Source organism: Camelina sativa, chromosome 1 (genome assembly GCF_030686135.1).
Source record: "Camelina sativa cultivar CO46 ecotype springtype chromosome 1, ASM3068613v1".
NCBI classification, from domain to species: domain Eukaryota; kingdom Viridiplantae; phylum Streptophyta; class Magnoliopsida; order Brassicales; family Brassicaceae; genus Camelina; species Camelina sativa.
In genome coordinates, this window is record NC_141880.1 from 2,910,595 (window position 1) to 2,934,208 (window position 23,614).

At 36.4% G+C, this 23,614-nt stretch overlaps 6 protein-coding genes and 2 long non-coding RNA genes across 18 annotated transcripts; 3 read left to right on the forward strand and 5 right to left on the reverse strand.

Annotated features, from left to right (window-relative positions):
• Window positions 1-807: 807 nt before the first annotated feature.
• On the reverse strand, window positions 808-3,126 carry LOC104735818 (peroxisomal membrane protein 13). Its single transcript, XM_010455707.3, has 5 exons — window positions 2,917-3,126; window positions 2,032-2,265; window positions 1,626-1,951; window positions 1,433-1,525; window positions 808-1,333 (listed from the first exon to the last, which is right to left on the reverse strand). The coding sequence occupies exons 1-5, from the start codon at window positions 2,933-2,935 to the stop codon at window positions 1,109-1,111; spliced, it is 897 nt and encodes a 298-aa protein (XP_010454009.1). The 5' UTR covers window positions 2,936-3,126; the 3' UTR covers window positions 808-1,108.
• Window positions 3,127-3,232: 106 nt separating this feature from the next.
• On the forward strand, window positions 3,233-5,670 carry LOC104735904 (uncharacterized). Its single transcript, XM_010455821.3, has 7 exons — window positions 3,233-3,726; window positions 4,145-4,244; window positions 4,351-4,410; window positions 4,549-4,666; window positions 4,762-4,844; window positions 5,031-5,092; window positions 5,236-5,670. Exons 1-7 carry the CDS (start codon window positions 3,485-3,487, stop codon window positions 5,372-5,374), a joined length of 804 nt encoding a protein of 267 aa, XP_010454123.1. The 5' UTR covers window positions 3,233-3,484; the 3' UTR covers window positions 5,375-5,670.
• Window positions 5,671-5,714: 44 nt separating this feature from the next.
• Window positions 5,715-6,546, reverse strand: LOC104735994 (uncharacterized). Its single transcript, XR_759514.3, has 2 exons — window positions 6,464-6,546; window positions 5,715-5,988 (listed from the first exon to the last, which is right to left on the reverse strand). It is a non-coding gene; the product is annotated as an uncharacterized LOC104735994 (long non-coding RNA).
• Window positions 6,547-7,414: 868 nt separating this feature from the next.
• On the forward strand, window positions 7,415-10,857 carry LOC104736152 (uncharacterized). Of its 5 annotated transcripts, none has more exons than XM_087450677.1 (13): window positions 7,415-7,737; window positions 7,820-7,932; window positions 8,029-8,079; window positions 8,237-8,287; window positions 8,977-9,260; window positions 9,347-9,442; window positions 9,531-9,641; window positions 9,745-9,807; window positions 9,895-9,960; window positions 10,053-10,145; window positions 10,233-10,298; window positions 10,391-10,516; window positions 10,602-10,857. In XM_087450677.1, exons 5-13 carry the CDS (start codon window positions 8,979-8,981, stop codon window positions 10,695-10,697), a joined length of 999 nt encoding a protein of 332 aa, XP_087306803.1. In that variant the 5' UTR covers window positions 7,415-7,737; window positions 7,820-7,932; window positions 8,029-8,079; window positions 8,237-8,287; window positions 8,977-8,978; the 3' UTR covers window positions 10,698-10,857. The 5 variants fall into 5 exon arrangements, with proteins under 5 accessions (XP_087306803.1, XP_087306814.1, XP_087306807.1 ...); XM_087450688.1 differs by having other exon boundaries at window positions 7,425-7,737; window positions 10,611-10,857; XM_087450681.1 differs by lacking the exon at window positions 8,237-8,287 and having other exon boundaries at window positions 7,425-7,737.
• Window positions 10,858-11,725: 868 nt separating this feature from the next.
• LOC104736055 (uncharacterized) lies at window positions 11,726-14,393 on the reverse strand. 2 transcript variants are annotated; one of them, XR_015557473.1, is made up of 2 exons: window positions 14,326-14,393; window positions 11,726-12,554 (listed from the first exon to the last, which is right to left on the reverse strand). It is a non-coding gene; the product is annotated as an uncharacterized LOC104736055 (long non-coding RNA). The 2 variants fall into 2 exon arrangements; XR_015557471.1 differs by lacking the exon at window positions 14,326-14,393 and adding an exon at window positions 12,672-12,812.
• Window positions 14,394-15,286: 893 nt separating this feature from the next.
• LOC147949498 (uncharacterized) lies at window positions 15,287-19,164 on the forward strand. 6 transcript variants are annotated; one of them, XM_087450720.1, is made up of 16 exons: window positions 15,343-15,599; window positions 15,682-15,794; window positions 15,891-15,941; window positions 16,099-16,149; window positions 16,839-17,122; window positions 17,209-17,217; window positions 17,326-17,385; window positions 17,474-17,584; window positions 17,688-17,750; window positions 17,838-17,903; window positions 17,996-18,088; window positions 18,176-18,241; window positions 18,334-18,426; window positions 18,514-18,579; window positions 18,672-18,797; window positions 18,883-19,164. In XM_087450720.1, exons 5-16 carry the CDS (start codon window positions 16,841-16,843, stop codon window positions 18,976-18,978), a joined length of 1,131 nt encoding a protein of 376 aa, XP_087306846.1. In that variant the 5' UTR covers window positions 15,343-15,599; window positions 15,682-15,794; window positions 15,891-15,941; window positions 16,099-16,149; window positions 16,839-16,840; the 3' UTR covers window positions 18,979-19,164. The 6 variants fall into 6 exon arrangements, with proteins under 6 accessions (XP_087306841.1, XP_087306834.1, XP_087306846.1 ...); XM_087450715.1 differs by having other exon boundaries at window positions 15,287-15,599; window positions 17,209-17,385; window positions 18,892-19,164; XM_087450708.1 differs by having other exon boundaries at window positions 15,290-15,599; window positions 17,209-17,385.
• Window positions 19,165-19,171: 7 nt separating this feature from the next.
• Window positions 19,172-20,598, reverse strand: LOC104736922 (uncharacterized). Its single transcript, XM_019244985.2, has 3 exons — window positions 20,401-20,598; window positions 20,214-20,297; window positions 19,172-19,408 (listed from the first exon to the last, which is right to left on the reverse strand). The coding sequence occupies exons 1-3, from the start codon at window positions 20,584-20,586 to the stop codon at window positions 19,397-19,399; spliced, it is 282 nt and encodes a 93-aa protein (XP_019100530.2). The 5' UTR covers window positions 20,587-20,598; the 3' UTR covers window positions 19,172-19,396.
• A 374-nt stretch (window positions 20,599-20,972) lies between these two features.
• Window positions 20,973-23,586, reverse strand: LOC104736984 (cytochrome b561 and DOMON domain-containing protein At3g07570). Its single transcript, XM_010457112.2, has 4 exons — window positions 23,077-23,586; window positions 22,584-22,989; window positions 21,424-21,716; window positions 20,973-21,332 (listed from the first exon to the last, which is right to left on the reverse strand). Exons 1-4 carry the CDS (start codon window positions 23,260-23,262, stop codon window positions 21,102-21,104), a joined length of 1,116 nt encoding a protein of 371 aa, XP_010455414.1. The 5' UTR covers window positions 23,263-23,586; the 3' UTR covers window positions 20,973-21,101.
• Between the last annotated feature and the right edge of the window lie 28 nt (window positions 23,587-23,614).

The window sequence follows — 23,614 nt, forward strand, 5'->3', positions numbered from 1 at the left end:
AATTCGGAGAGATCCTACGGCTAGTAATTGTTTTAGGTAACCAATCGACGGTGCAGATGAATCAACAATAAGAAAAGACGGTTTATTAATAAAGTCGGTTATTATGTTTGCGCGTGATCGTATATTCTAGATGATTCACCAATATTAGAGAGCCACGTGTCCAATTTCTTATAAATTATCTAGATGATTCCCGGTATATATAAGTAACCATCATGGGCTAGTTTTTCATTTATTAAGTGAAACAAAATCGATAAAAATCCAAAATTAAATAGACTAAATTACATAAACTGCAAGAACGGATCTATTCTAGAATAGGCTTCAATTTGTTAATAAGTTATCAAAATGTATATTTTACATGTATCTTATGTGGGATTCATTCTCATTTGAGGTTACGATCCGAATGCTGCTGAAGACAGATCCATGGCTCCCGTGACAGTCATTAAGACATCATTTTATACACATTCTGATTTGTAAGTGTAAAGAACATGACACAATGAACACTGAAGCTACAACACAACAACGAGTTTTAAGAACTCTTTCATGTGCTCTGCTGATTCCTAGTGTTTCTTCCTTACTTCCGTTTCTTTTCACTAGTAAAAACTAAAAAGTGTATCAATATTGGATTCTTAACAAATCTACCAATAGTGTATCATTCCATGGGACCTCACTGTGTGAACGCCTAGCTGTGACTCCCTCAGACAGAAAGAGAAAATAAACTTCATCTTAGTTTGTCGAAGAAAGAGCGATAAGTAGAGACAAACAGAGACTCTAGGGACAATCTAATCAACAGTGTTGCTTCGAATCCAGTTAAAGAAGAGAATCGAATATATATAAATATATCAATAGAAAGGTCTTTAATTAAAATACACTTAAACTTCACTTTCCATTTTATTGAGTTCTACATCTATCAGCGGTTTGTTTATCACACAACCAGAAAACTGAGTAGAGAGATGGAGAGAAGAGAAGAAGAGACTCGATTTGTAAACAAACATCTGGCTTTCATATATCCCAATCTGCGTTGCAGGCTGCTGCACGACTTGTCTTCTATCAGTAACCAACTGGGTTTTCATGGTGTATATAAAGCAATGCTGAAGGATTTGGGTGTCATTCAGTTTCCCCATACATTGTCCCAACCACCGCCACCACCTGGTGCTGGTGCAGCAGCTTTAGGCCCCTCGATGTAGTTCTGGTTTCTATTTGGCTGGTGGGGTAAAGGGAGTCCGTTGGGCCCTTGTGGTGGCTGCTGCATCTTTCTAGGCTTTGTTCTCACCCCAAGCATACGCAATACAAATCTTGCTAATTCTCCATATAACATACCACCACGATCAAACAGCTGTGGAAAAATATTTGAATGGTGTTAACATGTGAACAATAATCAAATCATTCAAGAAATCAGTATAAGTAAAGTTGGTAGAAGAAAAAAGGACGGAACCTGAAGAAGCGCAGACATGAACATGTGAAAGGCCTGCGTGTTTTGATCTATAAGCATCGCTACACGGCCAAAGAAATTCACAGCACCTTGCATCTGTCATCAATCAAAACATGAACACTTTATGTTATACAGAACTGACTTATCAACTTCTTTGATTTTCTTATACAAAATAAGTAAAAATGCTGAACAATACCACACGAAGAAATGAAATCCAGAAGCCTGGTGGAGATGGAGGTTGATTATAAGGGTCATTTGGATCTTGACCACCATAAGGACTCATTCCCATCCCCATCCCCATCCCCATTCCCGTTCCCATACCCATACCATAACCACCCATCGTGCCACCATACATCCCACCTCCACCATACATGCCGCCCGAACTTCCATATAGACCACCACCGCCACCGTAACCTCCTCTATACATGCTACTACCTCCATACATTCCACCACCATATGATGAACCATACCCACCTAATGCTGAACCATACCCAGAGTTCACACCTAGATTTGAACCATAACCTGCAATTCATACAATAAGAGAACTAAGCTCTATGTAATCTCAACAACCAAAAAAAAAAAAAGATAACTTTGAATCATACCTCCCATGGTGGTCCCGTAATTCTGCTGCTCCCAAGGTCTAGTCGGTACAGGCCTACTGAGTGCATTCATATTAGGAGATGTATTAGTCCTGTTTATGGATGAAACAACTTCACCAGGATTAGCTGTCCCAGAAGCCTCAACTGAACCAGCCGTGCTAGTATTCGAAGGAGGCCTGAAAGGATTAGGACCAGATGTATTTCCTTCTTGTTCCCAAGGTTTAGGAGGACTGCCACCTGCACCGAAAAAAATTGAAGTTATAATGATTAGATAATAGATAACATTCTGAAGCAATAAGCACAGGTAAAAACACTAAAGAGACTCGATGAAGCAATTGTAAATAGGATAAGAAACAGTATTAGCAATATCAATGCAACGTTGTGTGAAACAACGAGTAGAACTACGATGCCGAATAAGAAAAGGCATCAACTTGCAATCAAAAAAATGAAAAAATCTAACTGAATCAATAAAAGATAAGGCCAACGAAAACTAAGAGCAATCCAAAGAGTTAAAAAAAAAAAAAAAAAAAAAAAAAACTTATCATCCATCATCAATCAGACAATCCAAGGTAAACAATATCACAATTCAAAACAATGATTGAAGAAGGTATGGGAATACGAAATCGAAACAGAAGTTGCTCAGCTGAAAAGTTAGAGAAACAGGTTACAGAACAATCCTTAAAAGGTTTTGAATAGACGAGATCCAAAAACTTATCTCATGGATTGAATAAACCCCTAATTGAACCAATTCTAGGTCGAAGTTAATCAATTTCACATCATTCCAAAGCAAACTCACCGAACCGACCAATAATTGCAATAGGATAATTCAATAAATCGAGACCCTAAAAAAATCTCAACCCACAAAAAACGATTTTGAATTGAACGAACCTGTCGACTGAGATGCCATAGCCAAGAGACGAATAGAGAGAGAGAGAGATCTTGGAAATCTACTCCGACGCCAACCTCAAGCGCGGAGAGAGAGAGAGAGAGAGGGAGAGATACAGAGGTGGTGGGGGAAGGGGAAGAAGACAAAGGAAGAGGGACCTCGAAAAGAGAGAAGAAAACAAAACGGATTACTTTCTTCTTTTAGGTTATTGTGTTTCAGCCCCTGTAGTTATTATCTTTACCCAAAAAAGCCTCATAATAACCAAAATTGACATAATTTGAAACTCAATATAGAAAATAAAAAATCCAAAAAAAGGATAAAGATGAAAAACGAATTATTAAAAATTTTATAAGCAAAAAAAGATTCCATATTTCGAGGGGAAGAAGAAGAGAAGAAAGAAAGAAGCTCAGTCGGCGGCCGGTTTAATCTCTCTCCTCTCTCTCTCTCTCTCTCTCTCTCTCTCTCTCCCTGTCACCGGCGTTGTCATATCTGAATTGCCTTAAAAAAATTTGACACTTTTTTCCGGCGCAAGCGGGATTTTGTAGCTCGAAAGATTTGGGTAATTTTTAGATGGCGGCGAGCGCAAACCCGTCGGGGAACAATCAGGAAGGTTCGTCGGCGACGCAGAAGGTATCGACTTCTTCAGCGGCGGCGACGAATGGCGGTGCTGTAAATTCTGTCGATAATGGTGCCAATACAGGCGCGGCGGCTGATAATAATTCACAGACGATTGGGGCGTTGAGGCATAATTCAGGGATCTCTACCGATTGGACTCATGAAGAACAATCTTTATTGGAAGATTTGCTCCTCAAGTAATCTCCTTTTCCTCTTTATCTCTCTCTTTGTGTTTTAGATTTGAATCCTGAGATTATCTTGTGAACATGGTTCCTCGAATTTTGAATCCGGCATATAAGTTTTTGTGGGTTCTTTTGTTAATATGATTGTATCTTAGCTAATTGAGAGTTTTGTGTTTTGATTAGCTTAGCTATAACTTTTGAGTATGGTAATAAATACAAATACTAGTAAATGACTAGCTGGTGTTTTTGTATCCTATCATATTTATGATAAGCACATTAGTGTTAAGAGCTATGAGAGATACTAGTACTTAGGATTTTAATTGGAGGATGAGTTGTCTACTTATCGGTAATGATTGGTTGCTAGTTAATCTTGTATGAGCTTTGTTTGTTAAATCCTATCACTCTTTTTAATAGTTTAATCTGTCTTATATAGGTACGCCACAGAGCCGTCAGTTTTTCGATATGCAAAGATTGCGATGAAAATGAAAGATAAGACTGTCCGAGATGTTGCGCTGCGCTGTAGATGGATGACTGTGAGTTTTTCTCTTCTCTCTTGATTACTCTTCTTTCGCCTGTTGGCTTTATTTGATCCGTAAGATGGTTTATTTTACCTTCATGTGATTGCTTGATGGATTACAGAAAAAGGAAAATGGAAAGCGCAGGAAAGACGACCATTCGTCGAGGAAAAAAGATAAGAAAGTATGTGGGAATGACTGAGTTCTAAATGCGTAACTAGCTTGAACTTTTAGTTATTTACTTGTGATTTTGGACGAGTGAAAGTTGCGTAACTAGCTTATAAGTCTACAAATTGATTGTCTTTCACTATCTGTTAAGCAGGAAAAAACTACAGATTCTTCAGCCAAGTCCTCATCTCATTTGAATGTTCATCCTAATGGTCCTTCGTATGCTCCGCCTATGTTGCCTGTAGATGCTGATGATGGTATTTCGTATAAAGGTTTGTTTAAGAATCTAGGATTGTTTTTTCTTTTACTTGTGAAGGCTAAATCTTCTAGATTGAATAGGAGCATAACTGTCTTGGCGTTATTGCAGCTATTGGTGGTTTGAGTGGAGATCTTCTCGAGCAAAATGCTCAATTGTTCAATCAAGTTTCATCAAATTTCTCAGCTTTCCAGGTGAATTCAACTTTCACTTTTCAGCTTGTAAGTTTTTTGTATAGTTGGCTGGGGAGTTTGGACCTGATTTGTTTCTGTGCCTTGTTGTTTTGTTGGCTTTTGAGCAATCCTTGGACTAGATCAGCTTAAGTTTGCTGCTAGTTAAATTCAACTGTGTATTTAATCCAAGATTCTTTCCTATTGCAGCTACATGAGAATGTCAATCTCTTGAGCAAAGTTCGTGACAATATCCTCACAATCTTGAACGAGTAATACATTTGTTCATCCATCTATTGATCATTTCTATGTCTTTGACTCACTTTGGGAAATGCCATTCTTTTCCAACAAAGTTCTGGAGCTATGATAATGTATTAACTCAAAATCTTTGCTTGCTTTGCTGTTTGGGTTGCAGCTTGAATGACATGCCAGAGGTTATGAAGCAGATGCCACCTCTTCCGGTGAAGGTCAACGAAGACCTGGCAAATTCGATCCTCCCTCGCCCATCCCATCCATCTCATCCATCCCATCCAAACCATCAAATGAAGCCATGATCAAGCTGCTGACCAAGGAATCTTTTTAATCCGGGATCAATGAAGAAAAAAGAATAAAATCGCGGGATAGAGAGAGCTCCAGTCGTACTGGTTGATAGAATGAGGGGGTTTCCCCTGACTCATAGAGTTATAGTCTCTTTTGCAATTTCTTTCAGTGTCTGGATATTTTAGCAACTGGTTAATTGATACACGAGTAGGGGTCATATCGTTGTTTAGGATGTGAATAGATTTCAATTGGTATGGTATAAGTTTCTGTATAAAATTTGGTTTTATGCTGAAAGGGTTTGAGATTAAAAGGTAGAAGCGCACACCCGTGATGCATTTCTCATACAACCTCTTCTTAGAATGAAACAAAACTACTAAACCAATTCATTGTAATAAATGAAGCCGAATGTTTAGTAACACAAATGTAAGTCTTGCTCGTAGCTTGCATAAGAGATCTCGAGAGTGATAAGGTAAGTCGTTTACAAAGACAAAAAGTTTTTTTCTTTTGTTTAGAAGATTATTCAAAGCATCTTTAGAAGTGCCAAGTGAAGATAGCAACTCTCTGACAGATCAGACAAGTCTTTGGTTAATTTGGGCTTGGTAGCTTTCAAGAGTCTTCAACTCTCAGCCTACAAGAAGACACAATGTTCGATTAAAATTGGTTTCAAGCTGAAAGGTTTGAGACTAGAAGGGCTATATCCTAAAAGTGCACAGCCGTGATGCATTTCATACAACCCCAGAAGAATACACAACGGTGAGTAAGAAATAGGATATACATAATGTGAGGGTATGGCAATTGTGATATACTATCTTATGAAAACCTTTCATCATACAACAGAGTGAAGTTGATACATGATTGGAGGAACAAGTCGAGCATAGTGCAAATGAATCATTTCAAAGTCTACAACAGAGTGAAGTTAATACATGATTGGAGGAACAAGCCGAGCATAGTGCAAATGAATCATCTCAAAGTCTACAACAGAGTGAAGTTAATACATGATTGGAGGATAAAATTATCACAACAATTATAACCCTTTACCAACAACAAAAAAAGAAGATTATTCAACAAATACTAATAACATAAATAAAGCATAGGAGAAGAACCTTCAGCAGAATGAGAGAAGGAAGCCAGCCAACGTTTTTTTTTTCTTTTCTTTGTGTGGAGTATATTTACTTCTGTTTTGATATGGATATATTTATATTATTTGGACTTTTCCTTTTTTTTTTTTGTCGTCAATATATATTTGTATTTTGTAGATATGTTTTACCAACTGATTGAAGACATCTATAAAAGAATAGGTTATGTTATCTTTTATTAAGTTACATATTTATATTAAACAATACGTTATTTTACAAAGTTCAGATTCTTATTGTTTGAAAATACATTATTTTTAAAAGTTCAAAATCACATTTATTTATGAGAAAGTTGTCAAAACTATATATATTTTTTTTGAACAAAGAGAAAATTGTCAAACAAACTATAAATTAGTATTTGATATTTTGATATATGAAACATTGACACAAACGATTGGTCTATGTTAGTTTTGAGCCTTTTTTCATCAGAACTTTTATTTTTCTCCCCTTTAATAAGATGAAGATTTCGTTTATTACTTGTCGTATCTTTTAATTTATAAAAGACCAGATTAGGATCCGCCCGATGTGCGGGTTTAGATTTTTAAAAATAAAATTAAATTTAAAAGAATAGAAAGTAAATATTTTAGTAATAATTTTATTAATTAGTAATTTTGACGTCGAACTTTATATAATAAGATACGACACATTATAGTATTAGTAATTCAAAATGATTATTTCCACAATTTGTATATTATACATATTTAGTATTAGAGTTAATAATAAAATCTTGTTTTAAATTACAATTAAAATGTTTTGATGAAAAAAAAAAATTGAACAAGTTAATAATTTGTTATGATTGTCAATTTCACATGGTCAATTTATTAATATGTATGAAAATAATCTAAGAGGATATGGAAGAAAGGTAAAAAGTAAATAATGAACGAGGCCGAATTATGCCTTCAATATGGGCTTCGTGGCCTTAGGCTCAAATACCATCGAAAACATTTAGTTTGTTTTTATAAATGTTAGAATTTAGACAATTGTTTCGTCATTGTTTTGGCGATTTAGGGTTCGTCTCAGACCGCAGCGTCGGTCCAGCCTCAAGCTCACCATCGAGAATCTTCACTGCCTAGTGCCTACGCCTCGTATTCATTTCGCAGCCATATCTATTTCTAAAACCCTGCCCTGGTTGGTTTTTCTCCATCCGGCGCCGCCTCTCAAAGCCTCTGCTTCTCCGAAGGTCACCTCTCATCGATTTGATGATGGATTACAATAAAAAATCATGCCGGATCAGGAATCAGCAGGTAAACATATCTCAAATGGCGTTAATTTGACTATTGTGTCTGTTTTATTTACTAAATTGAGCTTGCGGCCTCAATTTTGAAGAGGCGAGCATACGAAACGGGTCATTGGGCACGGTCACGGTCTAAAAACGGGTTAACGACGAAACGGGTCATCGGGCACGGGTCTTTGAAATGGGTCTTCTTGACCCGTATGAGGTACTACTTATATATATAGTCTGTAACTACTTTTTTTTTTCCCCCTTTTTTTTATCTTCTCTACGACCTCACTTCGCTCTCCTTTTGCATTGTTAGTTCGGCAGCTCAGCTCAAACCAAAATCGCTCCATAGTGATCACCTCCTTCGGTAATTCTTGTAACTTCTTCTTTTTCTTCTTCTTCTTCCTCGCGTCTTCTTCTTTACTCTTCGTCGTGAGTCTGTTCTGGTTGAATCACGAGCTTTCTTGCTCGTTCTTATGCTTGCTCGTTCTTATGCTTGACTCGTTCTCCTTTTGCATCGTTAGTTCGGCAGCTCAGCTCAAACCAAAATCGCTCCATAGTGATCACCTCCTTCGGTAAATTCTTGTAACTTCTTCTTCCTCGCGTCTTTTTCTTTACTCTTCGTCGTGAGTCTGTTCTGGTTGAATCACGAGCTTTCTTGCTCGTTCTTATGCTTGACTCTTTTATCGTTTATCATAAACTCTCTGTAAACTTCTCTGTCTCTTCTTCTTTTTCTGCGTTCTTGCTTGTTCAAATTGTTCGTGAGTATGTTTTTGTTCGTGCTCGTCTTCTTTGGATTGTAACCATTTTCCTCTGTAGATTTGCTTTTGCTTCAATTTGGATTGTAGTCTGTTTTCTTATACGCTCACTCCTCTCTTTACGTTTTGTGTCCATTCTAAATCCTTAAAGGTTGATGTTTCTTTTGGAATGTAGAGGCTTTGGTAGTTTGTGAAAGCCAAATAAACACATCTCTCTTAGTTTTGAGTCTGTTTTTAACCGTCTTTCTCTGTAGATTTGCTACAAAGGTAGGTTCTTTTGCTTCAATTTGGATTGTAGTCTGTTTTCTTATACGCTCACTCCTCTCTTTACGTTTTGTGTCCATTCTAAATCTTTAGTTTAAGAACAGTGAAGTTTCTTTTGGAATTTAAACCTTTTTGGTTGATGTTTCTTTTGGAATCTAGAGTCTTTGGTAGTTTGTGAAAGCCAAACAAAACACATCTCTCTTTTAATAGGTTTGTATTTCCATTTTTTCTTGGTTTTTCAGATATGGCGATGAACTGTGAATCATGTGGAAACACAAGAGCTTTGGTTTATTGTTGGGACTGTGGCCAACCGAGAATCTGTGTTCCAACATTCCAACACTTTGGAGATCACATCAGGACACATATGCATAGTCCTGTGTGTGATCTCTGTTCAGTGAAGCCAGCCCTTGTTCGTTGTTTTAATGGTGGTGGGTTATACTTTTGTCAGAACTGTTTTGTGGGTCAGGCTCAGGAGTGTGTTGTCAGAAAAGACCATCTGGCTGTTGTCCCCTTCTCAGGACACATTGTAAGTATTTTCTGAAATCCCGTTTTACCTGAAATCCCGTTTTACATGTTTTACCTTTTTAACTCACTAATTTTGTACAAACACAGTATTGTTCTGCTGCACCGACTCAGCAACTCACCGTAGCTGCACCGACTCAGCAACTCACCGTAGCTGCACCGACTCAGCAACTCCCCCTCCTAGCGGTAGTATTCCTCTCACCAATCTCTTAAAATCTGATTCAGAAATGTCACACCCTTTCTGTAGCTTTCATTCTTTTCATTCTTTTCGCAGACTGCACAGACTGCATCTGGTTCAGTTTTGCAGACATCACAGTACCTACCCCAGTCAGCCTTATCTGAAATACTTGATAACGTCCCACCTTTCTCTACTAGTCACCAGCTGGTAAAATGAATATTGTGTAGTTTGTGAAGTTATCTTCTGTAGCTAAATATAAAATAATATTTTGACAGCTAAATATAAAATAATATTTTGACTCTTTTCGCAGTGTTCAACTTCCTCAATGGCGTCTACCTCGGGAGTTCGTGTGGTTGAAGACCAAACACAGCAGGTGAGAGTTAGTCTGTCTAATAATCCTAATTGTTTCGATTCTTCTCTGATCCATAAACAGATCTTAGATTCCCTTTCGTTTCTGCAGTCTACTTTGGGTTTTGGTTTGAGTCAAAACCGCCTAAGCTTTCCTTCCACTTCGGGATTCCGTCCAGTAAGACTTACTCATGATTTGGAAGATCTTTACTGTTAGGCAGAATGATCCATAAGTTCCCTTTGTTTCTCAAGTCACGTTTCTTTTTGCAGACTGGCTTGCAGGCTTCAGGTTCGCAGTTGCAGAGTTCAACTTCCTCAATGGCGTCTACCTCGGTTGGTGTGATTAGAGACCACCCACAGCAGGTGAGAGTTAGTCTGTCTAATAATTCTAATTGTTTCGATTCTTCTCTGATCCATAAACACATCTTAGATTCCCTTTCGTTTCTGCAGTCTACTTTGGGTTTTGGTTTGAGTCAAAACCGCCCAAGCTTTCCTTCCACTTCGGGATTCCGTCCAGTAAGACTTACTCATGATTTGGAAGATCTTTACTGTTAGGCAGAATGATCCATAAGTTCCCTTTGTTTCTCAAGTCACGTTTCTTTTTGCAGACTGTATCTAGTTCATACCAACTAGCTTCGCAGACTGGCTTGCAGGGTTCAGGTTGGCAGTTGCAGAGTTTAACTTCCTCAATACCATCTGCCTCGGTTGGTGTGATTAGAGACCACCCACAGCAGGTGAGAGTTAGTCTGTCTAATAATCCTTAGGTCCCTTTGTTTTTACTTTATTCTTGTTATGTGTAATAATGTCGTTCTTTTGAAGTCTTCGCAGGACCCTATTGCTGATCAATCTGCATCTCCTCCTCGTGAATTGGGTTTGTTCCCACTAAAACCTTCCAAAAGACAGAGGAGGGAATGAAGACAGATGGTATTGTGATATACAAGGAGATTTGTTTGTAGTGGACCACTGGTTCTATGTTTTTTTCTTTTGGATCTATTTTTTTGTGTTCAGAATGTTGAACAAACAATTCTTTGGTTGTTGACTTGGTGGCCATAAAAATATGGATGAGTTATCTTTAGCTTCTGTTCGAGAACGCCCTTGACATCTTTTCTTCCACGGGATTAGTCTACTATTTTTTTTTTTTTGAGATTTTCTAATCTAATGAAACACACAATTAGCAAGTGATTTTGAAATAGACCATATAAGTAAAATGTGTTCCTCAGTTTCGTAAGAAAACAGTTCAGCACACACATATATATATATATATATATATGTGTATTTTATTAAGGTTTTTTTGAATATCCTACAAATATATCCATCTGAATATAAAAGAAAAATTTGTATATGTTATATATTAACAAGACTTTTGGTAAAAAACAAAGAAATTTTTTTTTTTAATGTAGAAATAATATTTGCCTTGCGCAGGTACTTTACTAGTGGTATTCCAGTAAATGTTTTCTAGATAGTTTTGAATCAGTAAGAATAATTAAATGAGGATCTACTAATATACATAATAGAGATAGATATATACTTTTTAATTATTAAAAAAATGTGAACTGGAATTTTTTGTATTATTGTTAATATTCTTTCTAGATAGTTTTATAGTGAGTTCATATCATAGACGATGATATATTTCTTTTTTTTAAAAAAGTTTGTAGTATTCCATCGCCGGAAATAATGGATTTTGTTATTAACTTCGTCAACGTTTCTATACAACCAAATAAGCAATTACTTTTCAACAAAAAGAAATAAATAATTATATTCCTAAACGAAACCATGAATTATCGGCCCGATTGTTTCGGTATTCTATTAATTGAAAGTGTTTTAATACTAATTCTAGATAGCTACTAATTAAGAGACAATCAAACGATCAATAAGTACTATACATTAAGAAAAGAAAAAAAAATGAAAAAAAATCTAGAAGATCATAACTTCCATCCAAAAGATTGCCTTTTAATTTTTTTTTTTTATTTTTAAAGAATTAGGGAATTATGTTACGAAACCGAAAGCAATAACTCACGTAGAACTAGAATCCAATGAAAATCTTTAAAACAAAAAGGACATAAACAAAATTAAAGCTTAAGAAACATTTCTATTGACCGGGCCCTGTGGAAGACAACGCCGGAGGATGAGTCGGTGATAAGCTGAAACAAGAGTCTTCGATGAGAAAATTGCGAGAGAGTCTCTTGCAGCTCACGCAAAGCACAAACCTCATATGCGGCGTCACTGCCCTGCCCTGGTGATTGGTAAAGTGAATTACTCGGTCACAATTATCGCATAAAAGGTGATCGTGCTGAGGACAGTAAACGACAGCGTTTGAAGCTACGCATGATTCACATTTCATTGCAAACATCCATCTCTCGCAATTGTTATGCCCGTTGCAGCTCATCTCAAACATCCCTTCTCTTCTCTGGAGGTGAACCACATGAGGTAGCATATGCTCACGCTCATGATGCTGATGCTGATGCTGATGCTCATGATAGGGGTTATTAAGATGTAGAGGAACAAGATTGACGATTTCATAGCGATGGCCATCGGGAACGCAGTTGTAACGGAGTGAATAACATGATTGGCAAAGAACGATTTTGTGGTCAAAGCAGATGAGTAAACCTGGATTAACCCAGCATTTTTCGCATAGTTGGTAACGTATGTGTCCTGCATCAGGTCCACGATGTCGCATGCAGTCACAAGCAATGCACAAGTTAGTCGCCTCCGTAAAACAGTGGATCTCGGCTGGTCTACGTCTACATGTGTGACACATTTGTGCCATATTTCCTGAAAGATAACTCAAAAGAATAATATTATCACAACAATTATAACCCTTTACCAACAACAAAAAAAGAAGATTATTCAACAAATACTAATAACATAAATAAAGCATAGGAGAAGAACCTTCAGCAGAAAGAGAGAAGGAAGCCAGCCAACGTTTTTTTTTTCTTTTCCTTGTGTGGAGTATATTTGCTTCTGTTTTGATATGGATATATTTATATTATTTGGATTTTTCCTTTTTTTTTTGTCGTCAATATATATTTGTATTTTGTAGATATGTTTTACCAACTGATTGAAGACATCTATAAAAGAATAGGTTCTGTTATCTTTTATTAAGTTACATATTTATATTAAACAATACGTTATTTTACAAAGTTCAGATTTTTATTATTTGAAAATACATTATTTTTAAAAGTTCAAAATCACATTTATTTATGAGGTTATGAAGCAGATGCCACCTCTTCCGGTGAAGGTCAACGAAGTTAATAATTTGTTATGATTGTCATTATCACATGGTCAATTTATTAATATGTATGAAAATAATCTAAGAGGATATGGGAAGAAAGGTAAAAAGAAAATAATGTACGAGGCCGAATTATGCCTTCAATATGGGCTTCGTGGCCTTAGGCTCAAATACCATCAAAACATTTAGTTTGTTTTTATAAATGTTAGAATTTAGACAATTGTTTCGTCATTGTTTTGGCGATCTGGGAAATGGAGAAACACGTAGACATTGGCTGATTACAAACGGAGAAGAGTAGGAGTAAATTGTTAGTTGCATCTCTAATCTCATCCTTTTTGTTGTAAATAGATACACCGAAATATCCAATGTGACATTTGGTCTACGCTTTTGACATCTCTTATTCCACGGGATTAGTCTACTATTTTTTTTTTTTTGAGATTTTCTAATCTAATGAAACACACAATTAGCAAGTGATTTTGAAATAGACCATATAAGTAAAATGTGTTCCTCAGTTTCGTAAGAAAACAGTTCAGCACACACACATATATATATATATATATATGTATTTTATTAAGGTTTTTTTTGAATATCCTACAAATATATTCATCTGAATATAAAAGAAAAATTTGTATATGTTATATATTAACAAGACTTTTGGTAAAAAACAAAGAAAAAAAGTTTTTTTAATGTAGAAATAATATTTGCCTTGCGCATGTAATTTACTAGTGGTATTCCAATAAATGTTTTCTAGATAGTTTTGAATCAGCAAGAATAATTAAATGAGGATCTACTAATATACATAATAGAGATAGATATATACTTTTTAATTATTAAAAAAATGTGAACCGGAAATTTTGGTATTATTGTTAATATTCTTTCTAGATAGTTTTATAGTGAGTTCATATCATAGACGATGATATATATATATATATATATATATATATATATTTTTTAAAGTTTGTAGTATTCCATCGCCGGAAATAATGGATTTTTTTTATTAACTTCGTCAACGTTTCTATACAACCAAATAAGCAATTACTTTTCAACAAAAATAAATAAATAATTATATTCCTAAACGAAACCATGAATTACCGGCCCGATTGTTTCGGTATTCTATTAATTGAAAGTGTTTTAATACTAATTCTAGATAGCTACTAATTAAGAGACAATCAAAAAAAGGAGAGAAGGAAGAATCTTATAACCCTTATAAGATTGTTTTAATATTATCACAACAATTATAACCCTTTACCAACAACAAAAAAAGAAGATTATTCAACAAATACTAATAACATAAATAAAGCATAGGAGAAGAACCTTCAGCAGAAGGAGAGAAGGAAGCCAGCCAACGTTTTTTTTTTTTTTTCTTTGTGTGGAGTATATTTACTTCTGTTTTGATATGGATATATTTATATTATTTGGACTTTTCCTTTTTTTTTTTTGTCGTCAATATATATTTGTATTTTGTAGATATGTTTTACCAACTGATTGAAGACATCTATAAAAGAATAGGTTATGTTATCTTTTATTAAGTTACATATTTATATTAAACAATACGTTATTTTACAAAGTTCAGATTCTTATTGTTTGAAAATACATTATTTTTAAAAGTTCAAAATCACATTTATTTATGAGAAAGTTGTCAAAACTATATATATTTTTTTTGAACAAAGAGAAAATTGTCAAACAAACTATAAATTAGTATTTGATATTTTGATATATGAAACATTGACACAAACGATTGGTCTATGTTAGTTTTGAGCCTTTTTTCATCAGAACTTTTATTTTTCTCCCCTTTAATAAGATGAAGATTTCGTTTATTACTTGTCGTATCTTTTAATTTATAAAAGACCAGATTAGGATCCGCCCGATGTGCGGGTTTAGATTTTTAAAAATAAAATTAAATTTAAAAGAATAGAAAGTAAATATTTTAGTAATAATTTTATTAATTAGTAATTTTGACGTCGAACTTTATATAATAAGATACGACACATTATAGTATTAGTAATTCAAAATGATTATTTCCACAATTTGTATATTATACATATTTAGTATTAGAGTTAATAATAAAATCTTGTTTTAAATTACAATTAAAATGTTTTGATGAAAAAAAAAAATTGAACAAGTTAATAATTTGTTATGATTGTCAATTTCACATGGTCAATTTATTAATATGTATGAAAATAATCTAAGAGGATATGGAAGAAAGGTAAAAAGTAAATAATGAACGAGGCCGAATTATGCCTTCAATATGGGCTTCGTGGCCTTAGGCTCAAATACCATCGAAAACATTTAGTTTGTTTTTATAAATGTTAGAATTTAGACAATTGTTTCGTCATTGTTTTGGCGATTTAGGGTTCGTCTCAGACCGCAGCGTCGGTCCAGCCTCAAGCTCACCATCGAGAATCTTCACTGCCTAGTGCCTACGCCTCGTATTCATTTCGCAGCCATATCTATTTCTAAAACCCTGCCCTGGTTGGTTTTTCTCCATCCGGCGCCGCCTCTCAAAGCCTCTGCTTCTCCGAAGGTCACCTCTCATCGATTTGATGATGGATTACAATAAAAAATCATGCCGGATCAGGAATCAGCAGGTAAACATATCTCAAATGGCGTTAATTTGACTATTGTGTCTGTTTTATTTACTAAATTGAGCTTGCGGCCTCAATTTTGAAGAGGCGAGCATACGAAACGGGTCATTGGGCACGGTCACGGTCTAAAAACGGGTTAACGACGAAACGGGTCATCGGGCACGGGTCTTTGAAATGGGTCTTCTTGACCCGTATGAGGTACTACTTATATATATAGTCTGTAACTACTTTTTTTTTTCCCCCTTTTTTTTATCTTCTCTACGACCTCACTTCGCTCTCCTTTTGCATTGTTAGTTCGGCAGCTCAGCTCAAACCAAAATCGCTCCATAGTGATCACCTCCTTCGGTAATTCTTGTAACTTCTTCTTTTTCTTCTTCTTCTTCCTCGCGTCTTCTTCTTTACTCTTCGTCGTGAGTCTGTTCTGGTTGAATCACGAGCTTTCTTGCTCGTTCTTATGCTTGCTCGTTCTTATGCTTGACTCGTTCTCCTTTTGCATCGTTAGTTCGGCAGCTCAGCTCAAACCAAAATCGCTCCATAGTGATCACCTCCTTCGGTAAATTCTTGTAACTTCTTCTTCCTCGCGTCTTTTTCTTTACTCTTCGTCGTGAGTCTGTTCTGGTTGAATCACGAGCTTTCTTGCTCGTTCTTATGCTTGACTCTTTTATCGTTTATCATAAACTCTCTGTAAACTTCTCTGTCTCTTCTTCTTTTTCTGCGTTCTTGCTTGTTCAAATTGTTCGTGAGTATGTTTTTGTTCGTGCTCGTCTTCTTTGGATTGTAACCATTTTCCTCTGTAGATTTGCTTTTGCTTCAATTTGGATTGTAGTCTGTTTTCTTATACGCTCACTCCTCTCTTTACGTTTTGTGTCCATTCTAAATCCTTAAAGGTTGATGTTTCTTTTGGAATGTAGAGGCTTTGGTAGTTTGTGAAAGCCAAATAAACACATCTCTCTTAGTTTTGAGTCTGTTTTTAACCGTCTTTCTCTGTAGATTTGCTACAAAGGTAGGTTCTTTTGCTTCAATTTGGATTGTAGTCTGTTTTCTTATACGCTCACTCCTCTCTTTACGTTTTGTGTCCATTCTAAATCTTTAGTTTAAGAACAGTGAAGTTTCTTTTGGAATTTAAACCTTTTTGGTTGATGTTTCTTTTGGAATCTAGAGTCTTTGGTAGTTTGTGAAAGCCAAACAAAACACATCTCTCTTTTAATAGGTTTGTATTTCCATTTTTTCTTGGTTTTTCAGATATGGCGATGAACTGTGAATCATGTGGAAACACAAGAGCTTTGGTTTATTGTTGGGACTGTGGCCAACCGAGAATCTGTGTTCCAACATTCCAACACTTTGGAGATCACATCAGGACACATATGCATAGTCCTGTGTGTGATCTCTGTTCAGTGAAGCCAGCCCTTGTTCGTTGTTTTAATGGTGGTGGGTTATACTTTTGTCAGAACTGTTTTGTGGGTCAGGCTCAGGAGTGTGTTGTCAGAAAAGACCATCTGGCTGTTGTCCCCTTCTCAGGACACATTGTAAGTATTTTCTGAAATCCCGTTTTACCTGAAATCCCGTTTTACATGTTTTACCTTTTTAACTCACTAATTTTGTACAAACACAGTATTGTTCTGCTGCACCGACTCAGCAACTCACCGTAGCTGCACCGACTCAGCAACTCACCGTAGCTGCACCGACTCAGCAACTCACCGTAGCTGCACCGACTCAGCAACTCACCGTAGCTGCACCGACTCAGCAACTCACCGTAGCTGCACCGACTCAGCAACTCCCCCTCCTAGCGGTAGTATTCCTCTCACCAATCTCTTAAAATCTGATTCAGAAATGTCACACCCTTTCTGTAGCTTTCATTCTTTTCATTCTTTTCGCAGACTGCACAGACTGCATCTGGTTCAGTTTTGCAGACATCACAGTACCTACCCCAGTCAGCCTTATCTGAAATACTTGATAACGTCCCACCTTTCTCTACTAGTCACCAGCTGGTAAAATGAATATTGTGTAGTTTGTGAAGTTATCTTCTGTAGCTAAATATAAAATAATATTTTGACAGCTAAATATAAAATAATATTTTGACTCTTTTTGCAGTGTTCAACTTCCTCAATGGCGTCTACCTCGGGAGTTCGTGTGGTTGAAGACCAAACACAGCAGGTGAGAGTTAGTCTGTCTAATAATCCTAATTGTTTCGATTCTTCTCTGATCCATAAACAGATCTTAGATTCCCTTTCGTTTCTGCAGTCTACTTTGGGTTTTGGTTTGAGTCAAAACCGCCTAAGCTTTCCTTCCACTTCGGGATTCCGTCCAGTAAGACTTACTCATGATTTGGAAGATCTTTACTGTTAGGCAGAATGATCCATAAGTTCCCTTTGTTTCTCAAGTCACGTTTCTTTTTGCAGACTGGCTTGCAGGCTTCAGGTTCGCAGTTGCAGAGTTCAACTTCCTCAATGGCGTCTACCTCGGTTGGTGTGATTAGAGACCACCCACAGCAGGTGAGAGTTAATCTGTCTAATAATTCTAATTGTTCCGATTCTTCTCTGATCCATAAACACATCTTAGATTCCCTTTCGTTTCTGCAGTCTACTTTGGGTTTTGGTTTGAGTCAAAACCGCCCAAGCTTTCCTTCCACTTCAGGATTCCGTCCAGTAAGACTTACTCATGATTTGGAAGATCTTTACTGTTAGGCAGAATGATCCATAAGTTCCCTTTGTTTCTCAAGTCACGTTTCTTTTTGCAGACTGGCTTGCAGGCTTCAGGTTCGCAGTTGCAGAGTTCAACTTCCTCAATGGCGTCTACCTCGGTTGGTGTGATTAGAGACCACCCACAGCAGGTGAGAGTTAGTCTGTCTAATAATTCTAATTGTTTCGATTCTTCTCTGATCCATAAACACATCTTAGATTCCCTTTCGTTTCTGCAGTCTACTTTGGGTTTTGGTTTGAGTCAAAACCGCCCAAGCTTTCCTTCCACTTCGGGATTCCGTCCAGTAAGACTTACTCATGATTTGGAAGATCTTTACTGTTAGGCAGAATGATCCATAAGTTCCCTTTGTTTCTCAAGTCACGTTTCTTTTTGCAGACTGTATCTAGTTCATACCAACTAGCTTCGCAGACTGGCTTGCAGGGTTCAGGTTGGCAGTTGCAGAGTTTAACTTCCTCAATACCATCTGCCTCGGTTGGTGTGATTAGAGACCACCCACAGCAGGTGAGAGTTAGTCTGTCTAATAATCCTTAGGTCCCTTTGTTTTTACTTTATTCTTGTTATGTGTAATAATGTCGTTCTTTTGAAGTCTTCGCAGGACCCTATTGCTGATCAATCTGCATCTCCTCCTCGTGAATTGGGTTTGTTCCCACTAAAACCTTCCAAAAGACAGAGGAGGGAATGAAGACAGATGGTATTGTGATATACAAGGAGATTTGTTTGTAGTGGACCACTGGTTCTATGTTTTTTTCTTTTGGATCTATTTTTTTGTGTTCAGAATGTTGAACAAACAATTCTTTGGTTGTTGACTTGGTGGCCATAAAAATATGGATGAGTTATCTTTAGCTTCTATTCGAGAACGCCCTTGACATCTCTTCTTCCACGGGATTAGTCTACTATTTTTTTTTTTTGAGATTTTCTAATCTAATGAAACACACAATTAGCAAGTGAATAAGGTAAGTCGTTTACAAAGACAAAAAGTTTTTTTCTTTTGTTTAGAAGATTATTCAAAGCATCTTTAGAAGTGCCAAGTGAAGATCGCAACTCTCTGACAGATCAGACAAGTCTTTGGTTAATTTGGGCTTGGTAGCTTCCAAGAGTCTTCAACTCTCAGCCTACAAGAAGACACAATGTTCGATTAAAATTGGTTTCAAGCTGAAAGGTTTGAGACTAGAAGGGCTATATCCTAAAAGTGCACAGCCGTGATGCATTTCATACAACCCCAGAAGAATACACAACGGTGAGTAAGAAATAGGATATACATAATGTGAGGGTATGGCAATTGTGATATACTATCTTATGAAAACCTTTCATCATACAACAGAGTGAAGTTGATACATGATTGGAGGAACAAGCCGAGCATAGTGCAAATGAATCATCTCAAAGTCTACAACAGAGTGAAGTTAATACATGATTGGAGGAAGAAGTCGAGCATAGTGCAAATGAATCATTTCAAAGTCTACAACACTAAGGGCTACTACTACTACTATTACTAATGTAACCAGATCCTGTGAGACTGTTTTTGTTATTGAAATTCACCAAAACTAGAGAGACTCTAAACTCTAATGCAATTGTCCAAGCCAACTCTAGAAAACTAACATGTTGTGGCTTATATAGGCAGTGGTGAACTCTCAAAGTCTGAAACTATCCTTTCTTACATCAGAAGCAGTAACAGCAAACTATATAACTCTTAGTTAACCTCTGCGAAATTCTTGAATTCTCTCAGTTGATTAAAAACAAATTTGGAGTAATCTGATGAACAATGAGAAGTAACTCGCTCACCTAAACCAAAGAGCTTTCTAAGAAACTCACATCACATGAACAGCTTGATTGATCAACAACAAGCGTTACGAGATTATTTAGACTAACAATCAAATCACATTTTACGGATGGAGAGAGAGGTAGAGAGAGAGAGCTGACCTGAGCTGGAGTAGGATTCTCATAACCACCAGACGACTCCAAACCTGAAACCCTACCTTCCAGAGCATTGAATTTCTCCTTCATCTGCATCAATCGAACCAATTTTGTTTAGGATTTTTCCAAGACATTCGCATGAAAACTTCCCCAAAGAAAAATGATTTTAGAAAACATTGGGAAAATATTTTACATCAGAAGTAATAGCGAAACGTTCTGCATAGAGATCACGCCACACGAGATGAGCAATTGAACCTCCGCTGACGGAAAACCCAAGCGTAAACCAGAGAAGTCGAGTTCTCAACATCTTTTCTTCTTCTTCTTCTTCTTCTTCCTCTTCCAATTTCTTCTGCAATGTCTCCGAATCTCTCTGACGCATTCAGAGTCCTCATCAATCATATGGGCCTTCCTTTCTTATCTAGATGGGCCGTTATTATAGCCCATTACATTGCCAAGCAAACTTAAAGCATTGAAGTTTTTTTTATTGTGTGCTCTGGTTAAACAAATTACAATGTAGAGTATGTATCCCAATGTAAATGGATATATAGTGGGTTTAGTAAAATTTTCTGGATCATTGATTGATTTGAAGTTTAATGTAGATTAATTTGCTTACTAGTAAAAATGTCACATATGATATAACCAAAATAAAAAATGACTCTCATAGCCAAAATACATTAGTTGGATAAATCTTGAAACAAATTATAACTTCTTTATACAGTGAAAAATAAAGATCTCAGTATAACCACAAATTAATTCTTATAGAACTTCCAAAAAATAAAAGATTCATTCAAATGATTAGTCAATAACTTGTTCAATACATCACACTGTCCTATCCAAGATAATATGGTAGCAAGAAAATAAAAGAGAGAAATTTTTATTTAAAGAAACAAAAAATTACTTGTTCTTAAACTTTCTAACTTCTAATCCAATAGCCGTCAAAGCCAAAACAGCGACAGCAAAACCGTAACCGCCATTCCAAGCAGAACCAGCTTTAGCCAAATGAATACCATAGAAGATGTTAGAGATAGCCAGTATTATCAGAATTCTTCCAATGTTATGATGATACCAGTTCCAATATTTCCTGTACTTGGATTGCTTATCTGGTCGAGCTAGCAATGCCAACATCTGTAAATATCATAAAATAAAACCGAAATATTCATTATTCTAGTGTTCTTTGTAGTATATAATTCTAGAGTGCTGCTAAAAGAAGAGGAACCTGGAGAACGCCCATGACGAGTATGGTTATCCCAAGGCCTTTGTGCGTGGAAACATTATTGGCCTTGAGACGGTTTTCAAGAACCAAACCGCAAATGACACCAGTTAAACCGAGGAGAAAACCAGTTGTTTGGAGAGCGATATGGGCATAGAACCATGTGGGGTCCCATTGCTTCATGTGTCGAGCCACGATGGCGCCAATGATAACTATTATTCCCCATCCGAACATGTTCATTAGCCCATGTGTCTTCCTTAGCTTAGAGTGTGGTGAACCTTTAACCACACTTTGCGAACCTATTGATTCATCAATGGAAAAACAAAACATATATTGATCAGTCTATGACACAAGAAGTACATTCAGAACACAAACTCAATTGTCGCTCCACAATAATATAGTTGTTCTTTATTTTAGTTTTATACCCTCCTTGATTATCTTTAAACATCCCAAACACTGTACTTCTACACGTATTGATGAAAACGTGTTTTTTACTGCATCTCACTATCATCAATACCAAAATAGAAAGTAATGAGACGATAATGAAAAACTAAACTTGTAAGATCATCATTCTCTTTTGTCTTTATTACCCGACATATATTGTCGAATTGCAATGTGATACAAAACTCAACAACCAAAACTTAATTACTACTCCAAGCTACGACAACCTAGAATTCCAGAGAGTCCCAAAATCTCATAATATAGGTAAAAAAACTTTCCTTTTCCAAAGTGGTAGCAATAAAACATTATCTTCGTTTGTTGGCGGCCGGAATGAAATCAATTATATAAATTAGAAATTAGTCACTATTGTTTTGTTAATTAGTAGTATTTGGAAATTATCAAAGAGAGATTAGTACGTAGTAGTTGGGGAAAAAACAACGTATATTAGTACAAAAAGTGGGTATGAAGTGAAAATGACTCCAACAAAGTACTATAATTATACTACGATCCTTTTGAACCAGTTCCTAATCGTCATCATGGCTTGCGTTTAATATTTTCTTTTACTAAATAAAAAATACTACGTTGTGAGGAGGCGGATACTAAACTAGTGGATATATAATTAAACGGTGATTAAACAAGTCAAATAAAGGATTAATTCAAGATTGACTTTAAAATAATTAGTCAAATGAAATAATTAGAACAAGCTGAATTGGTCTTTGGCTGACCTGTAATATAATTGATGGTCGTGGTGGTCACGAACCGATGCTCTCTCAACCTGTAGTCCGGCGAAGTTGGGAAAAATCCGGCAGGTCCCATAGCGTAAAGTAGACTCTGACGCGGCAGCTCCGCCGTCAACTGAAAACTCATGTATATACGTGACGACACTGACTCGATCTTTAACGACTTGTCGACGATCGTTAGATCTCCTTGGTCAGGATTCACCTCGCCTGGGGATTTCCCTCCGAGCAAGTACTGTTTCACTGTTCCTGCGCCGCCGTCGGAAGGTATCCAACCGACGATCGCGCTGCTTCCGATCATCTGACCGTTGGTTGAGAATCCGATCCCGATGAAGGCGCTTGAATCCGGAGCTGATAAGATGAAGCTCCATGTGTTCTCCACCGTTCTAGCATACTGCAGCAAATTTTGTTTTCTCAAAATTTGATTTGTATGTTTTCAGAATTAGAAAGTTATAAAAATTCTAAAATTAGAAAGACTTACTCGGAGGATGTAGTTTTGGAGAGTCCAAGCTTCAACGCATTGAAGGAGAGTGGCGTTGAAGGTGAGGTCGTTGAGAGGTAGAGTTGAATTGCATGATTCTCTAGCTTGTTGAGCATTAACTATGGTGGTGGGGAGAGCAATTAATGATAAGCTCAAGATGATGAAGGAAACAGAATTAAGCTTCATCTTTTTTTTTGTTCTCTGTGTCTTTGGATCTGAAAGATGAAAGAGAGAGAGGAAAGTAATGAAGGGATCATGATGATGATGACGACGACAATGAGTTGTATATATATCTTGTTTTTATGAGATAGTGTGTGTTGAAGCAGTTGTTGATTCAACTAATTATATTTTATTGTGTCGTTACAATTCGTTTTCTTTTATGATTACTAGTCATGTAAGATTAAAAAAAATAAAGAGCTCTGTTTCCATTAAGAAAGTGTATAATACTTTGTGTCGTGTGGGAAGCTATAGTTTCGTTCTCTCTGTCTCTCTCATTGCTTTAGATGTGGGAAAATGATTGAAATGTACCCATTACATT